This window comes from Neoarius graeffei, chromosome 19 (genome assembly GCF_027579695.1).
Source record: "Neoarius graeffei isolate fNeoGra1 chromosome 19, fNeoGra1.pri, whole genome shotgun sequence".
Lineage (NCBI taxonomy): Eukaryota > Metazoa > Chordata > Actinopteri > Siluriformes > Ariidae > Neoarius > Neoarius graeffei.
Window position 1 is genome coordinate 2,541,359 of NC_083587.1, and position 19,348 is coordinate 2,560,706.

Here is a 19,348-nt window from a genome sequence, read left to right on the forward strand (position 1 = left end):
TGCTTTGCGGGTGTGGCCTTTTTGCTGTGGCATCACCATTCATATCGATACAACCAGTGTGTTTATGCTTAAATTACTAAAGCACAAAATTGTTTTGTGCAAGTTCTTCATAGATCTAAAACTCTTAATTTTGCTCGCAAAGTGCTCTAGTTTGATACATTTAACTTTAAAATAAACAAAATTATCTCACAGGGGAGCATGCCCCCAGAGCGAGGGCCACTGACCCTAGTTTCACAAAATCCTGAGGGAAACACTATTATTCTGTCTTTTTTTTTAATAACTACTGTCAGAGGAAAAGCTACCTGTTCTTTTGCAAGTTAGGGTAGCTGTGAAAGAAATCTCTCTCAACTCAAACGTAGAAGTAGGTGACCGCGATTATGCAACATATCCTAGAAGCATGTTGATGTTCAAAAATAAACTTGACGGGTAGTGAACTAATGTGGCAAGTGTGTGTGGAAGGAGAAATCATGAGACAGAGAGCTCCGCTTTTGAATATAAAAGTGTCATTGCATATCGTATAACGAAATTGGACGCCATCCTGCCAGTGCAACATCTGCTTATTTTAGATTTAATTATTTATTTCAGTCATTTCAACTTTCAGTAACACACACACTGGTTACATACATATCAGCAAGAAAGACCGAAAAGGATTAGACTGAAGCAAAAGCTTATTGCGTCTACCCTCATCACATTTCATAAATTAATAAATATTTTTTTTATGCCAAAGGAATTAAGGAAAGAAACAAAAAGGAATAATAAAAAAAATAATAATAGTAACAATAGTATCTGTTACATTTTGTTCAATACAATTTTACAGCTTTCAATTTCAAATGAACACCAAAACATACATATTGGATTTTGGCATTACGTATTCTAGGGGTGTTCACACGGCAACTTTTACTCCGGTGTAGTACCGGGGCTGCCCCGGTAGAGCGTTCACACGGTACAAAGTTATACCGGTGTCGCCCCTGAAAGCTGCTTAAACCGGTGCAAATCTAACCCTGCTCGGGAGGTGGTTTAAGAAATTTACTCTGGAGTAAATGCTAGTTTGCGGGGCAGCACCGATATAAAATGGGACGTCTGAACGCTACAGGGGTAGACTCGCTACGCGTGAGGAGAGTTGATTACATACGGGCATCGCATAATTTGCATCCTGGTATTTTGCGCTTCCAAAATGGCGAATAACAACAACAGAACTGCGTGTCTTCCAGTGTTGCCAGATTGGCAGTTTTAAGTGCATTTTGGCGGATTTGAACATATTTTGGGATGGAAAAAGTCAGCAATATCTGGCAACACTTAGGGTGTTCACACGGCACATATTTGCATCGATGCTGCACCGATGTATTTTGTTGCGATATATCTTACACCGGTGTAAATTTTGCACAGCGTTCACACGTCACAACCCTGCTTACTAGAGAGAAGCGTGTTAGCACCGGTGCAGCCCCACTTGCGGTCACACGGCAGTTTCTGCGACCGTGTTATAGTAGCAAAAACTTTATTACTATCATTTCCTTTGATAGTAATAAAGTTTTGATATTTCCTTTTATTACTATCATTTCCTATCATTATTACTATCATTTCCTATCATTATTACTATCATTTCCGATAGTAATAATGCGGAAATGAAATATGCGCATGCGTGAAAATGTACTTCTTTTTCCCGGTTGTCATGGCATCACCAAGCGCCGGGAAAACAACGTGGATGAAGACACCAGTGTTGCCAGATATTGCTGACGTTTTCCATCCCAAAATATGTTCAAATCCGTCAAAATGCACTTAAAACTGCCAAATCTGGCAACACTGGAAGACACGCAGTTCTGTTGTTGTTGATATTCGCCATTTTGGAAGCGCAAAATACCAGGATGCAAGTTATGCAATGCCCGTATGTAATCAACTCTCCTCACGCGTAGCGAGTCTACCCCGGTAGCGTTCAGACGTCCCATTTTATATCGGTGCTGCCCCGCAAACTAGCATTTACTCCGGAGTAAATTTCTTAAACCACCTCCCGAGCAGGGTTAGATTTGCACCGGTTTAAGCAGCTTTCAGGGGCTACACCGGGATAACTTTGTACCGTGTGAACGCTCTACCGGGGCAGCCCCGGTGCTACACCGGAGTAAAAGTTGCCGTGTGAACACCCCTATTGGTGTCTTCATCCACGTTGTTTTCCCGGCGCTTGGTGATGCCATGACAACCGCGAAAAGGAAGTACATTTTCACGCATGCGCATATTTCATTTCCGCATTATTACTATTGGAAATGATAGTAATAATGATAGGAAATGATAATAATAAAAGGAAATATCAAAACTTTATTACTATCAAAGGAAATGATAGTAATAAAGTTTTTGCTACTATTGCACGGTCGCAGAAACTGCCGTGTGACCGCAAGTGGGGCTGCACCGGTGCTAACACGCTTCTCTCTAGTAAGCAGGGTTGTGACGTGTGAACGCTGCACAAAATTTACACCGGTGTAAGATATATCGCAACAAAACACATCGGTGCAGCATCGATGCAAATATGTGCCGTGTGAACAGGGCTTCTGTAGCGTTACATATCAAGTAGCTGGATCAAATTTAAATCAAACCATTTTTTTTCCAAACATATTTCATATCTCAGTTTTGTATTTACTGATAATCTTATAATGTTTGTATGCTTTTTTAAGGCCTTTAAGCATGTTACACAGTTTAATTTCATTTTCAAGACCATTCCATAAATTAACTCCTGTTATAGATATACACCTCTGTTTCACATTTGTTCTGAACTTTGTTTTAACAAACATACAAGTTCCTCTTAATTCATAATGACTCTCTCTGACTTGGAAAAAAAAAAAAAACTCTGAATACAGTCAGGGATAGTTTTGTTTTTGATTTTAAACATAAATTGAGCAATTTTGTAATCCACAAAATCACGAAATTTAAGGCCATTCAAGTTTATAAACAACTGATTGGTTGGTTCACTATAACATGCGTTGTGTATGATCCTAATAGCTCTTTTCTGCAATATGAAGATCGGGTTTGTGATTGTTTTACATGCATTTCCCCAGACCTCCACACAATAAGTTATGTATGGAACAAGCAGAGAATTTAAAGTGCGTGCAATGATTTTTGGCTTAGAATGTGTTTAGTTTTATGAAGTATTGCAATAGATTTGGACATTTTTGTTTTTACATGCTTAACTTGACAGGTAGTGAACTAATGTGGCAAGTGTGTGTGGAAGGAGAAATCATGAGACGGAGAGCTCCACTTTTGAATATAAAAACGTGTCATTGCATATCGTACAACGAAATTGGATACCATCCTACCAGTGCAACATCTGCTTATTAAAAATAAAGAAATAAAATGTCCATAAAATATAAACAACTCAAAAACTCTAAAAAGACATACACGCACAAAACATTCACACACTGCTGTTTGTTCGTTTGTTTTTTAATTGCACGGTCCCTTTAAAACAAGCACTGTTTAGTGCAGTTATGGCTCTTGGGTAGAAGCTCTTTTTCGGTCTATAGACCCCTTACACTGACATCACATTTACGTTAGCAACGGTCACTACCCTACCCTATACCTGGGGGACAAGCAAACTTTGTTTACATACTGTTCACATACTGAAGCCAAGCAAAGATGTCAGACAACTGTTGCTGTTGTCTGAAGAAAACTACAGCTAAAAAAGCTCTACTAATGGATTACTTGGATAATCTTAGTTATAAAGAAATGAAGGATACATGGAAATTAGAGTTTATTAGTGGCCATGATCTGTACGAAATTCCTCAAAACCAATGGAGTGGCGGTGCAGATTTGTGGCCTAGTGTTAGCTACATGTTGGAATGTACTTTCCTTTTCCGGAAGAATCCGGACATGGAAGAACAGTTCAAAAAAAAAAAAAAACTGCACACCCCACTACAAAAACAAGAAAACCTTTGTGTAAAGAATTTTTACCAACATCAGCTTTAGGGAACAGAATGCTGCAAAAGCCTGAGCACTTACTCTCAAAGGACTACTACTTGAACTGTGGGCTAGATGGTATTCCCGGCCCACCATGTCTCAACAACCTCAAGGACATCAAGTTACAGAGCTATTTGCACTCATTTATACATTGATATTTATGATTTGTTAAAAAAGAAACAAATCTCTGAAGTATTATTATTTGTAAAATAATGTTATCTTGCTCTAGACTTTCAAACAAATGTTGTAAGATTTTATTTTAATTTTATCTAATAGTGGATGGTACAATAATTACAAATGCAAACAGAATCGGCACATTCCAGTTGTAGCTGTAGTCATATAGCTAACTATAATCATATAGTTAACCATAATCACCCTTGTAATAATAATTTCAATAAACTGTTCATGTTCAGTTCCCTCTTCATTTATTCTCTATTCAAAAGGCACAAGTGAGTCACACAGGTTGATAAGTGTGCAACAGACAGTAACAATTTTATCCAAAATAGTTTTTCCTGCCTTAGTCAATTTATTTCCATTTCACATGCCTGCAGCTGTTGTAAAGTTCAGTGCGTTTGTGTAGAACTCTCTCAAACTGTAGGTTCATTGCTACACTCTGGCTCCAGGTTGACATTTTGCACAGGACTGAGTTCCTCTGATAACAGAAGCAAAGCTTCAGCGCTTTTTGCTCCTAATCTTTTCTGTTTTTTCAGGATGCATCAGGAGCATGTCGCTCCTTGTTGGGTTTTTTAACAAATTATGTCAGCGTTGTTTGTTTGGTGCCCAATCTGGGTTTTCCATGTCGAATGAGGAAGTTGGTTCATCTGGAAGAAAATCATTTGATTTTGTCTGAACACCTTCATGAAGAAGCTAATTCAAATGTGAGCAGAAATAAAAGGAGATTCTTAAACTCTTCCATACTCTGTTGCACCCGTCTATTTTTTTAAAAATACATTTTAAATAGTTGCAAATTTCTCTGCAATTTTCAGGGTTAGCTCCTCTCGCTGTATTCTCCTTAACCACTCATTTCTTCATTGTTCTTGAAGCATTTGCTTCTCTTTGTTAACATTTTTCTTCATAGCAGGGAAATGGTAAGATCTTTTATCCATTTCTCAATTTAAATGATTGGAACAACCAAAAACAGCGCAAAAATGAACCATATTTAAGACTGGTTAAGCCTTGCTTACACGAAAACTGGTGTCTTTTCACCTGGGGGTCAATTATCACGTGATGCGTAATGTCATGTGCAAGGGGTCTATTTGTCCATTTCTTAATTGACCTGAACTGCATGCCCAAGGGCAGCAGTTCAAACAGAGAATTTCTGGGGTGGGACAGATCTTTTAATATACTGAGGGTTCTTTTGAGGCAGCAGGAACTGTAAAGCTCTTCCAGGCAGGGAAGAGGGCATCCGATGATCATCTGGGTGGTGGTGACAACGCTCTGGAGCACTTTTCTCTCTGCTCCTGTGCAGCTGACAAACCACACACTGATGCAGTATGTATGTAAGTATGTTCTCTATGGAGCAACAATAGAAGGGCACAAGCAGTTTTTGAGGGAGGTCGTTCATCCTGAGGATCATCAGGAAGTAAAGTCTCTGCTGTGCGTTCTTTATCACTTGTGTGGCATTAGAGCTCCAGGTCAGCTCCTCCTCTATGTGCACCCCAAGGAACCAGAAGTCCAGGATCCTCTCCACATATTGCGCACTGATGAGAATAGGCTGAAAGTCTGTTTTTTTTTTCCTGAAGTCTATGATCAGCTCCTTGGTTTTGGTGGTTGAGGACCAGGTTTGTTGTCTCAGCACCACCCAGACAGCTGCTCAATTGTGCTGATAAGCAGACTCCTTCCCACCAGAGATGAGCCCCACTATGGTAGTATCATCCGCAAATATGATGCCATTACGGGAGTGAGCAGGGTGCAGTTGTAAGTGTAGAAGAACAACTTGTTTAATCCTAGATAAAGCCATGGCACAGCAGTTATGCTCATATTTACATAGGAATAACATCCATGAAATGTATCAGTCAGGATTTAGACCTCATCGTCGCAAAGAGACAGCTCTGGTTAAAGTAGTAAACGACCTACTGTTGGTGTCTGATCAGGGCTGTGTCTTGCTGCTTGTGTTGCTTGACCTTAGTTCAGCATTTGATACCATTGATCATTCCATTCTTCTGGATAGACTAGAAAATGTGGGAGTTAAGGGAACGGCCCTCTCCTGGCTCAGCTCTTATTTAACTGATCGCTATCAGTATGCTGATGTAAATGGTGATTTTTCTAGACATACTGCATTTTTATATCTCAGGGCTTTAAATTAGCACCCGCCAAATGCGGGTAAAATTCGGCTTTGGCGGGTAATAACTTTAGTCTCACTAGCCACTTTGGCGGGTGGTTTATTCGGTGGCATGACAATATATTTTAATTGTAGTTTTCTCTGAAGGCATCTGATATAATAAACACATTGCAATGTAATATTACACACCTACAACTCCCATGAGCACCTGCGTCAACATTCTGACGTTAGAATTGTTTAGAACGTTCGTTAACGTCTCAGATAAAATCAAATGATACAGTAACCTGCGGTTAATGAACAAAGCAACAAAGTTGCTGACGACTGACAAGCGCACTGTGTGGCAGCATATAGCTGGAGTTTCAAACCCTGCTGCTCAGGAAAAAAGGGGCAGAAATGAGCAGGGCCGGAGCAGCATTTTAAAATCACCGAGGTCTGTGATGCGCAAAGCGCGCGCCGAAAAATGTTCGCCATATTTAAATGAGAGGGGTGAATTACACACCACACAAGAGATCTCATCTCATTATCTCTAGCCGCTTTATCCTGTTCTACAGGGTCGCAGGCAAGCTGGAGCCTATCCCAGCTGACTACGGGCGAAAGGCGGGGTACACCCTGGACAAGTCGCCAGGTCATCACAGGGCTGACACATAGACACAGACAACCATTCACACCTACGGTCAATTTAGAGTCACCAGTTAACCTAACTTGCATGTCTTTGGACTGTGGGGGAAACCGGAGCACCCGGAGGAAACCCACGCAGACATGGGGAGAACATGCAAACTCCGCACAGAAAGGCCCTCGCCGGCCACAGGGCTCGAACCCGGACCTTCTTGCCGTGAGGCGACAGCGCTAACCACTACACCACCGTGCCGCCCAAATGAATAAGATTTCCCTGTAAATAAAACTTGGAGTGTAAGAATGAGGTTAGTGTTGGTGAAAATGCAGCTAATTTAGAACTTTATAGATTCTGTATTAAATTTTGCATTTGATAGAGCTGATAAAGTAAGGTCTGATATTTGTTATTGCATTCCTTTGAGGCGACAGCGCTAACCACTACACCACTGTGCCACCCAGATTGGCTCGTTCATAGCAAAACCGAAAATACCATGTACTGCGAAGACTGTAGAAAGTCTGGCAAAAACAGGCACCAGTAATTTTAAACTCGAAACTATAAAGGACCACGAAAAGTCAAATGCACACATCGGTACTATAACATCAAAACCGGCGAAGACGGCTGGTTCACTACAGGACAGCATTGCTTTCAGTCCCTGGCTGTCATGAAGTCGGCTGAGCTGGAGAGGATGGAGCTGCCGTTTAGAAACGTTCACGTGATTGTAAAGAAGTTGATCCCGCCCCAACTATCAACTTATGACCTGCTGGAAGCCTCAGGTCACGAAGACCATTTTTTTCATGGACCATTCAGACTCATCTGATGATGAATGTAATGAGGACATTTAATGTCTCTCTCTACACATGTTCTCACACACACACACACACACACAATTAATAGATAATACATAATATACATAATAATACAATGCTTGCATATCAAAACATCAAATGTTTTTCAATGATAAATGTTTCGAATTGGACTTTTAATATTAGAATCAGTTCAATTGTACTGAATGTTATTTTTCATATACGATATTTCATATTGTAAGGGGCTTGAATTTGAGTTCAATAAACAGAATACTCTGCTTATATTTTTGTCTGAATTGGTTGCATGTTTTCATATAGGGAGCGACCTTAACAGCACTGAATACTTGAGTGCTACTGTAGAGATACATTATACACTGCCATTCATAATTAAATCTAGATCTTCCGAACTTTAACGTATCATGGTGAAGAAAAAACTGCGATTTCCTGGCAACAAAATTGTGGCTAGTGAAAAGGCTGAATGGTTAGTGACTCAGGAAAACCACTAGCCACAGTGGCCGGTGAGCAAAAAAGTTAATGTAAAGCCCTGATTTTATATATATTTTACCTCTGGGTGATATTATTCATACACATGATATTAGTTTCCACTGTTATGCTGATGACACAGTTGTATGTTTCTGCAAAACCAGATGAGAGACACCAGCTTAATAGAACTGAGGAATGTGTGAAGGACATTAGACACTGGATGCTTCTTAACTTCCTTCTGCTTAACTCTGACAAGACTGAAGCACTTGTACTTGGACCACATGCAGCTAGAAGTAAGTTTTCTTTTCTGATTCCACAGTAACTCTGGATGGCCTTTCTGTTTCTTCACGTGCAACAGTAAAAGACCTCAGAGTGATTATTGACCCTGGACTTTCATTCGAAACTCACATCAATAACATTGCCCGGTTAGCTTTCTTTCATCTCAGAAATATTTCTAAGAGAAGAAATTCAGTGTGACTACATGACGCAGAAAAATTAGTTCATGCTTTTGTTACCTCCAGGTTGGATTATTGTAATGCCTTACTGTCTGGATGTTCCAATAAGTGCATAAACAAGCTCCAGTTAGTTCAAAATGCAGCAGCAAGAGTCCTTACTAGAGCTAGAAAATATGACCCCATCACCCCCATCTTATCCACACTGCATTGGCTCCCAATCAAATTTCACATTGATTGTAAAATACTATTCTTGACCTTGAAAGCACTGAATGGTCTCGCGCCACAGTACCTGTAGAGTTTACTTCTGCTCCTCTATGACCCACCACGCCTACTTAGATCAAAAGGTGCAGGCTATCTGCTGGTACCTTGTATAGTGACGGCTACATCAGGGGGCAGAGCCTTTTCTTACAAAGCTCCCCAGTTATGGAACAGCCTTCCAAGTAGTGTTCAGGAATCAGAAACAGTCCATGTTGAAGTCAAGGCTGAACGCATATCTGTTTAGCCAAGCCTTTTGTTAAGAGTGCTTATGAGGGAAAGGAGTAGATCTGGAGGGTCCTCAGACAGAGTGTTTTGGTAAACTGGGATGTATGGATGCTGTCAGTTCCCCACTCACTTGCTCGCTCGAGTTCGTTGATCCTGTAGTGGCTGCTGCTTTATGTCCCGGGGCTCCCTCATGCCTGTGCTACCTTCTGGCTCTCCCCTTTTAGTTATGCTGTCATAGTTAGTTGCCGGAGTCCCTGCTTGTACTCAGTGCAAAATGTATACTGTTCCTACTCATCAGGTGACATTGGGCATACACAACAACCTGTGTTTTCTCGCTTTCTCTCCCCCCATCTGTCCCTCTGAATTACATGGCAATCCTGACCTCTTCTGCTCCTCAGACCTGCCTGATCCATTCTGATGCCCTACATCTGGTTGGAGTCTCATCACATCGCTCCTGTGGAGGATGGCCCCATATGGACAGTTGAAAGTCACACTTGGAAGATGCTCTGGACTCTTACAGTAATGCTTTTATGGCTGAGGACTACAGCTGACTTGCTAACTTTAGGACTGCAGTTGTCATGAACAGTTTTGCACTCAAGTTTCCATCAATGAAGAGTTAGAACATCAACAAAACTGACTTCATGTTAAAAATGTTAGAATCACATTGTCTCTTATCACCCAAATGAGGATGGATTCCCTTTTGAGTCTGGTTCCTCTCGAGGTTTCTCTCTCATGTCGTCTGAGGGAGTTTTTCCTTGCCACCATTGCCACAGGTTTGCTCATTGGGGATAAAATTAGCTCATGTTTTAAGTCATTCAAATTCTGTAAAGCTGCTTTGCGACAATGTCTATTGTTAAAAGCGCGATACAAATAAACTTGACTTGACTAGAGGGTGAAGAGTGGGGAGCCATTGCTGAGGCAATCAGACAGGAAGTCCTTTATCCAGAGGCAGATGGATTAAGACAGTCTCAGGTCTGTCAGGTTGGACACCAGTCTGTGAGGGAGAATGGTGTTGAATGCTGAGCTAAAGTCCACAAAGAACAGCCTAGCAGAGCTCTCCTGCTGCTCAAGGTGAGTGAAGGCAGTGTGGAGAGTTGTTGCTATGGCATCCTCTGTAGACCCATTAGCTCTACAAGTATACTGGTGTCTAACATGGGTGGGGGACTTGAGATGATGCAAGTCTGAACCAGTTGCTTCATGATGACGGGAATAAGTGCCACTGGTCAGTGGTCATTCAGGCTGCTAATGGTCTTTTTTTGGCAATGGAAGATGGTAGAGGACTTCAGGCAGGGTGGGATGGTGGACTGGGATAGGGACTGATTGACTTATGTGACATCCTATGCTCTGTACATAACATGGTTCTAGATGTTTTATTTTACTACAAGACACATGCCTATCAGAAATACTGGACAGAGGTGGTCAATTACTGCAGGAGTCTTGGTCAAGGTGGCTCATTGCTATTTAGCCCCTAATGTTCTCCAAGCTTTAACATTAACAGCCCCGTGAGCCTTTGCACTCTGGCAAGGCTCCGTAGAACTGGCAACGACTAAAGCGACTGCCTTTTCTGGTCGCTACAATAATAATCCTCCTCCCTGGAGCCAAATTTATTTTCAAAATGGAATTAAAGGCCATTTAGATAAAAAAAAAAAGACTACCTACAAACATTTTTAATGAAAAAGTACAATCATTGTTGTATTTTAAAAAAATATTATTTCATGAGCCTGCATGAAAATGCATGGGGTTGCTCAAAATTCCACAGCACACTTCACGTTGTCTCACAGCACACTGGGTATATACTGTCTCATCTCATCTCATCATCTCTAGCCGCTTTATCCTGTTCTACAGGGTCGCAGGCAAGCTGGAGCCTATCCCAGCTGACTATGGGCGAAAGGCGGGGTACACCCTGGACAAGTCGCCAGGTCATCACAGGGCTGACGCATAGACACTTACAACTTGAGCACTGAAGTGTTACTAGTATTTTTATTAACAGGCAAGTTCCACCACACTGGCTAAAAGAACCGATGTCGGACTGCATTGTGCTCAAACTTGCGATTTACACCACTACTCCACATATCATCTGCAAGAAGAAATTGATATTAATTGGAGCTACCTTCATCTAGTCATCATATTTTGTTACATAAAAATATACAATCTTTATAATAAAATTTATGACAAACTCACAACCGAGGAGCCTCCACTGTTCTTGGCTTCCTCTCGGTTCATCAGCTCTCCCTGGCAGGGGCCGAAGTGTGCACCTACTGGAACAGTCTCCCCCTTATTAAACACTCCCAGGCCTGCATCAGGAATACTGGACTTCTGGATTTCTAGCCCAGGAGGAAGTGTTTGTCTGGCTCGGTCAGGGACTCCCATGGGAACAGGAGTATCGGGGATGAAGAGGGGTGGTCCATGAACCTCGCATTTGTTGAGGAAGAAGGATTTGCAAACTTCACAGTCTAGGAGTAGAGAAAACACAACAGGAAGAAATGAAGCCCAAATGTGTGTGCGTCTATCTAAGACCATATACGGTACATTAGTACTGTATAAAGATTATCCTAAGAAAGCTTGCCAGTAAGGTTCACTGAGCATCTGGTTGAGACTAGAGGTGTCCATCAGGACTGGGATCAAACAGGACACAACAAAGTACCAGTATTGGCAAAAAATATGGAAACACCTACCAAAATGACAAAACACCACAATTTGACCTTTTGTTCTCAAGTTCTCTTAATAAACTAAACATTTTCATCATAAACAAATGTTACAAGTAACCAGAGTAAATCATTCTAAAATATTATCAATATTTGGTATGGAACCCCTTGACACTTTAGTGCACTGACACGATCAGGCATGCCATCATAAAAGTTTATGAATAAAATCAAGTGGAATTGATCTCCATATGTCTTGCAACACTTCCCAGAGCTGTGGCAGGTTTGAAGGAGCCCTTTTCACCTTCTCTCGCTCCATGTAGTTCCAGACTTGCTCAATTATATTCATGTCAGGACTTTGGGCTGGCCATTCAAGAATTGCCAAGCCGCTATCTTGTTCTTTGTTTTGTAAATACTGTTTAACCATCCCAGCTGTGCGTTTTGGGTCATTATCTTGCTGGATGATAAAGTTGTTGCCAATGAGAGCTCTTCCAGAAGGCACAGCATGATGGATAAAGATTTGTCTGTACTTGTCAGCAGTGAGGGTCCCATCTATTTTGTAGAGATGACCAACTCCATTGTAGGTGATGGCTCCCCATACTTGCAGGACCCCTCCGCCATGTTTTACTGTGGGAGAAATAGAGTTTGCCTTGTATCTTTCTCCCTTTCTGCACCTGACTTACTGTTGCATAGCGTTGCCAAATAATTCAAAATTTCTTCTCATCTGAGAACATGACCCTTTTCCACTGCTCAGAAGTCCAACTCCTGTGAATTTTTGCCCAGTTAAGTCTCTTCTGCTTATTTCCACCTCTCAACAAAAAGGTTTTGCGCACTGACACATGACCTTTGAGGCCTTCTGCTGAGAGCGTCTTCCTAACCAGGTGTGGGGAGACATCCTTGCCTGTAGCATCTTGGAGGTCCTGTGCCAGTTCCTTGCTGGATTTCTTCCTCTCTCGTAGGGATGTAGTTTTGAGGTACTGGACATCAGCTTTAGTCAACTTTTTCTTCCTTCCTCTGCCTGAAATGTTCTTGAAGTTCCCAGTCTTTTGGTGATGCTTGAGGCATTTCCAGACAGCACTGTGGGTCACATGCAGTTTCTTTGCTATGGCTCATTATGAATGGCCCTCCTCCCGCAAAACTTTCATCCTAATATGCTGCTCTTCTGTAGTTTCTCTCTCTGATGCCATTTCTGCTTGCTGCCTGGCTGCAGTCAGAGGATAAATACTTTTTCTAATGAATTATTTTTAGAGACCACGTGATTTAGTTAATGGTTTTCACCTGTGGAATAATTAGCATATCATGGTAGGATTGCCCAACAAGGAGTGATTAAGGTGTTTTTTGGGGCTAAACTAAACAAAAAGAGATACTATTTCCAATATTTTTATGATGTTTATCACACAACAATATCCAAAACTGCTAGCATTTTCATGGGTAAAGTATAAAATTGCGGTTAAAAGGTGTCTCTGTATCTTCATAATGTATTTCAGTTGCCTTCAGTGCAGATTCTGATGTCATTTGCACGGATTAAGTATGCAAAATTGATCTTTTCCTAGGCATTTCCATATTTTGTGCCAGCACTGGATAGGAGTATGAGGTTTTTTTTACTTCCTTGTGGGAGTAAACAAATGGTCAGATACGAAGCTTGCAGGGCAAAATAAAACGAATGTTCATTAACATGACTGTGGCACTGCATGACATATTTACAGTATTCTCTTTGGACTTGCCTGGTCAGGGTTGTTTTAAATTCAGCTACTTGTTTGCTTATCTTCTGGGGAACAGAATTTCCCAAATTTGTTATGAAAATCACATGCAGGTACAAGCAAAATTAACTGTGGTGTAGTGGTTAGCACGGTTGCCTCACAGCAAGAAGGTTCTGGGTTCGAACCCAGCGGCCAGCGAGGGCCTTTCTGTGTGGAGTTTGCATGTTCTCCCCGTGTCTGCATGGGTTTCCCCCACAATCCAAAGACATGCAGTTAGGTTAACATGGGGCGGCCTTGGGCTGAGGTGCCCTTGAGCATGGTACCTGACCCCTGACTGCTCCCCAGGCGCTCTGGTGTGGCTGCCCACTGCTCTGGGTGCGCGCGTGTGTGTTCACTGCTTCAGATGGGTTAAATGCAGAGGATGAATTTCACTGTGCTTGAAGTGTGCATGTGACAAATAAAAAGTTTCTTCTTCTTCTGTCCACACAGTAAGTAAGTAAATAAATAGTCCAACGCAGTCCAACAGGGAGGAGAACTTGCAAAACTTCACACAGACAGCAACCCGAGCTTAAAATCGAATCCAGGACCCCGGAGCTGCGCCACTGTGATGCCCTGAAATCCGTATATTTGGACTCCTGTCTCTCACACCCACTGTCTCTTATTGAACATTCTATTCCAGAGGCATAATGAGGGGCATACTCTCTGTCCCCTATTAAATCACAGCTGGTTGGGATCTTCTGCAAGCTTATGCATGTGGGGAACAGAGCACATAGCACTGTCCTCCAGGTGTGTTTTGCTATCATGTGACACAGCATGAGCTGCAATTGAAAAAGAGGAGTTTGATGGCTTTACATGTCTTGGAGGAAGTACGTGTTAGCCTTCACTCACATGGTTAGAGAGACCTGGCTAGTGGGTGGATACTAGCAGGTGACCACACTGGACAACAAATGGGTGGAAGGGGGGGGGGGGAAGAAACCTATAATCTTCTAATGTGGTGAAGACATCACAACACATTTATTTAACATTTATGGAAGGAGGCCCAGGTATCAGTCAGTAAGTTTCCCAAGATGGAAGAGTTTTCAGGACAGAGGACTTTGTGCTTTCTGGTTTCTCAGTCACATCCCACTTTTTTTTTGTCTCAGAATAAAAAACAGGAGTGGCTGGAGAGAATGACAGACATTCTGCAACATTAAATGTAAACAGAAACAAATTAAACATTGAATGTGTCATTCATTAATAAATTCAAAATTGCAATAACAAGCAAATCACTATGGTTTGAGGGGAATCATACATTTTGGGCCATACTGTAATATGAAAATAAAACCATGCAGCATAGATTTTTTTTAATACACACCCATCGTGTGATATTCCATGCTTTTTTTGTTCAGGTTAACATCCTCGGTTTATAATGACTAAAGTATTTTAAATAAATAAATAAACAAACAAATAAAGTTTCTCTCACTCCTCGCTACCATGTTACACGCTCTATAAACAAAGTTCATACTTTAATCAATAAAAAAAATCTAAATTTCAATGTCAAATTGTTGATTAAAATTATAAGAGAGACTGAGGCTACATGCCAAATGTACTGTAGTGCACTTTTAGTGCACCAGATAGTGTGCAGGGTAGAATAAACAGTGAGTGTTACTGAGCACCAGAGTGGCCTAATGTCTTACAGAGATAGTCTTTATCGTCAGGATCTTCCACTTTAACGGAGAGACCTTCAGGTGGGTTGTCGAGATCATCTCCAAAGCTGTAGATATTCAGCTCCAGCGTCTCTTCTTTCTTCACACAGGCTTCTGAGGTCTCTCCATCCATGGATGTCTCCGTTTTCATGTCCTCACACAGCTAAAGATCAAACAAATCTGTTAGGGCGGGACGGTATCCATCCCACTCGGGAAGATGCTGCTCTCATTTCTCGCAGCATAGCTCAGTCTCAGAACAGGCCTAGTTAATCCACGACAATCCAGAGCCAAGGCCAGGGAGCAGACGGACAGGCTAAACTGTCTGTCTGCTACCTGCACAGAGTCATCACACAGGTTTCATTACATTGAGACTGTGCCTGTTCCCCGAGCTATACAAAAAAGTAGAAATACTCAGAGTTTGTTCTAATAATCTAAGATAAAATTAGATCATACTGACTCTGTACAGCCGCTGCCAGCACCTTTGACCTACTGTAAAAGGTAAGACTTTTAAATATTTTCTCTCTTATGTCTGAAGCACAAACTGTTAATGAACTTCTTACTGATCAGCAGTTTAATGTACTGTGTTTAAACAGAAACATGGATTAAACCAAAGGAGTCTGTAGCACTGAATGAAACTAGTCCTCCTGGTTGTAGTTATATACACCAGCCTCGTCTAACTGGCAGAGAAGGCATCACGATTCTTTATAATGATTATCTCAGCATGACACAAAAACCTGGACAGTTAGTATGAAGAACTTCAAACGCATTTGTGAAAGTGGGGGCGTGGCTTAGTGTCAGTTTGTGAATGTAGGGCAGGGCCAGGGAAGGTGAGTGGCAAAGTTAATGCACCTGTTGTCAATTAAGTGTGTGTGTGTGTGTGTGTTGTAGTGACTGTGGAGAACAGAAAAAGAGGGAGAGAGCAGAGAGAAGAAATTTCCCCAGACCAAAACACAACTGTGTGTACGCACACATCTGTGTACCTAAACGGACGTTAAAGCTGAAAAACAACATGAAAAAAAGGTGTGTGAGAACGTCATCTCTCGCCTGCCATGCTTCTGTACTCCACCCACAAGGGACGTATTAGAGTGGTGCCGAAACCCGGGAGTACAGAAGGGAACCACCACATGAAGTCTTCCCCATTGAAGGATCTCATCCATGCCCTCGCTACTGCCCAGCAGAACCAGAATCAAGCGCTGACTGCCCTCCAGAAGGAACAAGAGCAATGCTTTGAAGCCTTGATACTGGCCCAGCAGGAAGATCGCCAAGCGTTCCGGCATCTGCTTGTGTTGTCGAGGACCTCGACCGCAGCGGACCCTCCCCACAGCACCCTCGCAAAGATGGACCCGTACAACGATCTGGAAGGCTTTAATTGCTCACTTCAAGCCAGCAGCCAAAGTGTGGGGGTGGCCAGTCGAGCAGCACGCAGCATGCCTACTTCCACTCCTGACTGGCGAGGCACAGCCCGCCACACAGCAGCTCGCTGCCGGCAGCCAGCTCATATACACCGACCTGAAGAGAGCCATCCTGCAGTGTGTCGGCCACTCTCCGGAACAACATCGCCAGTGCTTCTGGACACGGACATTGGAGGAGGTCAGCCAGCCGTTTGCATTCGACCAATAGCGGCTGAGGGTGGAAGACCATGACACTAACAGGATCATCGATCTGGTGACACTGGAACAGTTTATCGCTCAACTTCCGGAAGGAACGGCAGACTGGGTCCAGCATCATCACTCAGCATCCCTGGAGCAAGCCATCAAGTTGGTGGAGGGCCATCTGATGCCGGTTCCGACAGCAGGCAGATGGGTCGCCTCTTCTCCCTTCTCTTCCCGTCCCCACCCCATTCCCCCACCACAGAGACGGGGGCTGGCTCCCCACAACTGGCCCACCGCACCAGTGGTGTCCTCCCGTATTCTCCTTCCGTGTCTGTGATTGAGGAATCACACAGTGACTGGAGCAGCCCGGCAGTCCTAGTACCCAAGACTGATGGATCGGTCCGGTTCTTTGTAAACTATAGAAAAAAAAGTCAATGTGGTGTCTAAATTCGACACATACCCAATGCCTCGCATTGATGAGTTGCTTGATCAGTTAGATGCTGCTCACTTTTATTCGACACTGGATTTAACAAAGGGATATTGGCAGATCCCCTTGACTCCTCTATCCTGAGAGAAAATGGCCTTTTCCACACCGTTTGGATTACACCAGTTTGTCATGCTTCTTTCTGGGTTATGTGAGGCTCCCGCCACATTCCAGCAGCTCATGGAGAATATCCTAAATCCCCACACTGCCTATGTGGCAATGTAACTTGACGACATTATCGCATACAGCAATGATTGGCCTCGGCACCTTGAACACCTTAGGGCTGTCCTAGAGTCACTGAGGCATGTGGGTCTCAGAGCTAACCCAAAAAAAATGTGCAATTGGGTGGGTGGAAGTACAGTATCTGGGTCATGGGCAGGTGTATCCCCAAATTGACAAGACTGCTGCGATTGCGGCTTGCCCGAGGCCCAAGACCAAAAAAGGGGGGTGAGGCAGTTCCTGGGGCTGGCTGGCTACTATCTTAGGTTCATACCTAATTATTCAGATGTCACCAGCCCACTGACTGATCTCACTAAAAAGGGAGTACCAGATCCGGTCCAGTGGTCGGAGCAGTGCTGTAAGGCTCAATACATGTGGATGGAGCACAGAGGACAGCAGGACAGAGATCAAGTGTAAACAGAGGCTTTATTGCCACACTTTTCAGTCTAACAATATATATTACAAACACTCCAAGACACACACACACACCAGCGTCTCGTCCAGGGATGAGCTCCTCTGCTCTCGCTCTCCCTCCTTAAATAGGGTGCGGTCACTGGGAAGACACACAAACACAGGTTAATTGCCGTCAGGTGTAGTGATTCTGCCACTTACCTTCCCTGACTCTGCCCTCCTGTCACAGACCGGTGCTTGACCACGCCCCCGCTGCCACATACCCCCACCGCCCGACTCAGGCCGGGCGGCCGTCCGGCCTGCAGCCGACTCCCCCCCCTTGATGGGAGAGGAAGTCCGCCACAACCATCTGCACCCCCGGCCTGTGGACCACCTTGAAATTGAAGGGTTGGAGTGCCAGGTAACAACGGGTGATCCGCGCGTTGGCATCTTTCATGCAGTGGAGCCACTGGAGGGGCGCGTGGTCTGAACAGAGGGTGAAAGGGCGCCCCAGCAGGTAGTAACGGAGGGCGAGGACCGCCCACTTGATCGCCACACACTCCTTCTCGATCGTGCTGTAGCGCCCCCACGCACTGACAGCTTCCTGCTAATGTACAGGACGGGGCAGTCCTCCCCCTCCACCTCCTGGGACAAAACCGCCACCAGCCCTCTGTCCGATGCATCGGTCTGCAACACAAAGGAGAGAGAAAAGTCAAGGGAGTGTAAAAGTGGCCCCCCATACAGTGCAGCCCTCACTTCAGAAAAAGCCCGCTGGCGCTGATCCGTCCACTGGACCGGATCTGGTGCCCCCTTTTTAGTAAGATCAGTCAGCGGGCTGGTGATGTCCGAATAATTAGGTATAAACCTACGGTAATAGCCAGCCAGCCCTAGGAACTGTGTCACCCCCTTTTTGGTCTTGGGACTCGGGCAGGCCGCAATCGCTGCTGTCTTATTAATTTGGGGACGCACCTGCCCGTTGCCCAAGTGGAAGCCCAGATACCGTACTTCCACCCACCCAATCGCACACTTCTTCGGGTTGGCAGTGAGACCCGCTCGCCTCAGCGACCTAAGGACGGCCCTCAGATGTTCGAGGTGCCTCTGCCAGTCATTACTATCGATGATAATATCATCCAGATATGCAGCCGCATAAGTGGCGTGAGGGCGGAGGACTCTGTCCATCAGCCGCTGAAACATAGCGGGCGCCCCAAACAGCCCAAACGGAAGGGTGACGAATTGGTGTAAACCAAACGGTGTGGAAAAGGCCGTTTTCTCTCGGGATAGTGGAGTCAAGGGGATCTGCCAATATCCCTTCGTCAAATCCAGCGTCGAATAAAAGCGAGCAGTGCCGAGTCAATCGAGCAACTCATCAATACGAGGCATCGGATACGCATCGAATTTAGACACCGCGTTGACTTTTCTGTAGTCCACACAGAACCAGACCGACCCGTCGGCCTTGGGTACCAAGACCACCGGGCTGCTCCAGTCACTGTGGACGATGCCCATTTCGATGCCCATTTCAAGCATGGGCTCAAGTTCTTCCCAAACCACCTTTTGTTTGTGTTTGGGTAACCTGTAAGGGCGG

At 43.7% G+C, this 19,348-nt stretch overlaps 1 protein-coding gene across 4 annotated transcripts in view; it reads right to left on the reverse strand.

The window, feature by feature from the left end:
* LOC132867719 (histone-lysine N-methyltransferase PRDM7-like) overlaps positions 1-19,348 on the reverse strand; it is a 58,141-nt gene that overhangs the window by 22,259 nt on the left and 16,534 nt on the right. For all 4 annotated transcript variants that reach the window (XM_060900728.1, XM_060900729.1, XM_060900730.1 and 1 more), the window contains 2 exons: positions 15,073-15,244; positions 11,236-11,507 (listed from right to left, as the gene is read on the reverse strand). In XM_060900728.1, the coding sequence (XP_060756711.1) occupies positions 11,236-11,507; positions 15,073-15,232 (432 nt within the window). In that variant the 5' untranslated portion in view covers positions 15,233-15,244. The remainder of the gene's footprint in view (positions 1-11,235; positions 11,508-15,072; positions 15,245-19,348) is intronic.